Below are 2,515 nucleotides of genomic sequence, written 5' to 3' on the forward strand. Positions count from 1 at the left end.
CCGAAACAGCAAACAAAGGGAAGGAACCATTGGCCTTGTCGGCGGGAGGAGGTGGAGGTCTGGATAGAGGAGGGATCTGGGAGGTAATAGGGTGAAAGGTGTAACTTCTGAAGAAAATCAGAACTACCAAGGATTGTTTTTTTAGAACATAGTACATACGCTCATATATACGCGCGTACACTTATCCTTATGGACTCGCACACATCCTACCCTATGAGCACATTCGAGAGACCGAGCAGACATATTATCTTGAGATTGACGAAGGCACCACATGCACCTCATAATTGACGGAAACGTTTCTTTTCACTGAACACGGATTGCCAAAAATCCTGAAATAAATCCAGGATAAAGAACTTGAACATTGGTGGGCTGGGGATGCCACTATCCTTCTAACCATCCAAGCACATATTGATTCGCACTACCAAGGATCGTTGGTGCACTTCGTTGCATCAACAAATCAGTGATAAATAGACTGAAAAATAAAAACAACTCAGTGATGAATGATACGAAAATCTGGCTCCTCGCTGTCGACCGGTGGGGAGAGTAGGTCCAGCCCATCAAACGTGACACGCGCGCACCAAGAAAATAAGCGTGAAGTAAGAAGATTCCAGCTTAGCCACTGACACAAAATTTGGATTTAAGTAGCCGGTAGAGGCTCCAGATCGGAAAGCACAAAGACAAAAGAGCTCTTGTTTCAAAATTTAGGCCATAGTACCTAGAGCAGAGCAGGGCAGGGCAGGGCACCCCCCGTGCGAAGCTAAGCATGTGCAGCCAGGCTGACACGACGATGCCGTGCCCGCCGCCGTCGCAGGGGCGGCTCATCACCGTGCTGAGCATCGACGGCGGCGGCATCCGCGGCCTCATCCCCTCCACCATCCTCGCCTGTCTCGAGTCCAAGCTCCAGGTACGTCCATCCGTCTGCAGCTCCATTGTCTAGCTGCAGCATCTTCGTCATCCTAGATCGATTGTGACATGTGCTGTGTCTGACAGGAGCTGGACGGGCCGGACGCGCGCATCGCGGACTACTTCGACGTGATCGCCGGGACGAGCACGGGCGCGCTGGTCACGTCGATGCTGGCGGCGCCGGGCGAGAACAAGCGGCCTCTCTTCGCCGCCAAGGACATCAACCAGTTCTACCTCGAGAACGGCCCCAAGATCTTCCCGCAGAGGAGGTACGCACGCACTTCTCCTCCCGGCGGAGGGCGGACCACGCACTGAAATTTGGCTGGCGGCGATGTTGATGCCGGCGTTGCTTCGGCTTCGCGTGCAGGTGGGGCTTCCTGACCCCAGTGGCCAACCTGCTTGGCGCGGTGATGGGTCCCAAGTACGACGGCAAGTTCCTGCACGACAAGATCAAGAACCTCACCAACGACGTGACCGTCGCCGATACCGTCACTAACATCGTCGTGCCGACGTTCGACATCAAGTACCTGCAGCCGGTCATCTTCAACACGTACGAGGCCAAGGTGGACCCGCTCAAGAACGCGCACCTCTCCGACATCTGCATCAGCACGTCGGCGGCGCCCACCTACTTCCCGGCTCACCACTTCACGACCCACGACCCCCTGGGCAAGCTGCCAGACCGCGAGTACCACCTCGTCGACGGTGGCGTGGCCGCCAACAACCCCACCATGGTCGCCATGTCTATGATCACCCAGGAAGTGATGCGCCGGAACCCGGACTTCACGCACGGAAAGCCCGCCGAGTACAGCAACTACCTCATCATCTCCATCGGCACCGGGACGGCCAAGCAGGCTGAGAAGTACACCGCGCCCGACTGCGCCAAGTGGGGCGTCCTCCGCTGGCTCAAAGACGGCCGCTTCACCCCGCTCCTCGACATCTTCTCCCATGCAAGCGCTGACATGGTCGACATCCACGCCGCCGTGCTATTCCAGTCACTACGCGTTGAGAAGAACTACCTACGCATCCAGGACGATTCACTCACGGGGCACACGTCTTCGGTGGATATCTCCACCAAGGAGAACATGGAGGCGCTCATCGGGATCGGCAACAAGCTGCTCAAGATGAACGTGGCCCGGGTGAACATCGACACGGGGATGTACGAGCCCGTCGACGACGAGGGCACCAACGAGGAAGCGCTCGCTCGCTTCGCCAAGAAGCTCTCCAACGAGCGCAAGCTGCGGCAAGCCAACCTCAACTCCCAATAGAGAAGAGGAAGATTCGAGAGAGAGCACAGACAGTATATTATAAATTTGTAATGCAATGCTATGTAATGTGGGCGAGTAATTATTTTTTGAAATGAAAGGTTTTATCAATTCTTGGTTATGCATATGCGTATCTATGTTTTTTCGAAACGGAGGCATAAGATTTGTCTCATCTACTCCTATTAATTAAGAAAAGAATAGAGTTTAGAGTTTTACAACATGCCCACAAGTACGGCATGACAATTACTCGCCCACAAAAATATTTCCTAATTTCTGTGCGCCCGCGGTCACCCAAGCTTGGCCTCGTCGACGATGGCGGCGAGTAGGATGGTCAGTGGCGCACTCTTATG

The 2,515-nt window shown here is 54.5% G+C and overlaps 1 protein-coding gene across 1 annotated transcript; it reads left to right on the forward strand.

Moving 5' to 3' along the window:
- Positions 1-681: 681 nt before the first annotated feature.
- LOC123094341 (patatin-like protein 1) lies at positions 682-2,276 on the forward strand. The gene is made up of 3 exons (XM_044516370.1): positions 682-904; positions 991-1,172; positions 1,271-2,276. The coding sequence occupies exons 1-3, from the start codon at positions 764-766 to the stop codon at positions 2,166-2,168; spliced, it is 1,221 nt and encodes a 406-aa protein (XP_044372305.1). The 5' UTR covers positions 682-763; the 3' UTR covers positions 2,169-2,276.
- The last annotated feature ends 239 nt before the right edge of the window (positions 2,277-2,515 follow it).

Source organism: Triticum aestivum, chromosome 1B, assembly GCF_018294505.1.
Source record: "Triticum aestivum cultivar Chinese Spring chromosome 1B, IWGSC CS RefSeq v2.1, whole genome shotgun sequence".
In the NCBI taxonomy this organism is placed as follows: domain Eukaryota; kingdom Viridiplantae; phylum Streptophyta; class Magnoliopsida; order Poales; family Poaceae; genus Triticum; species Triticum aestivum.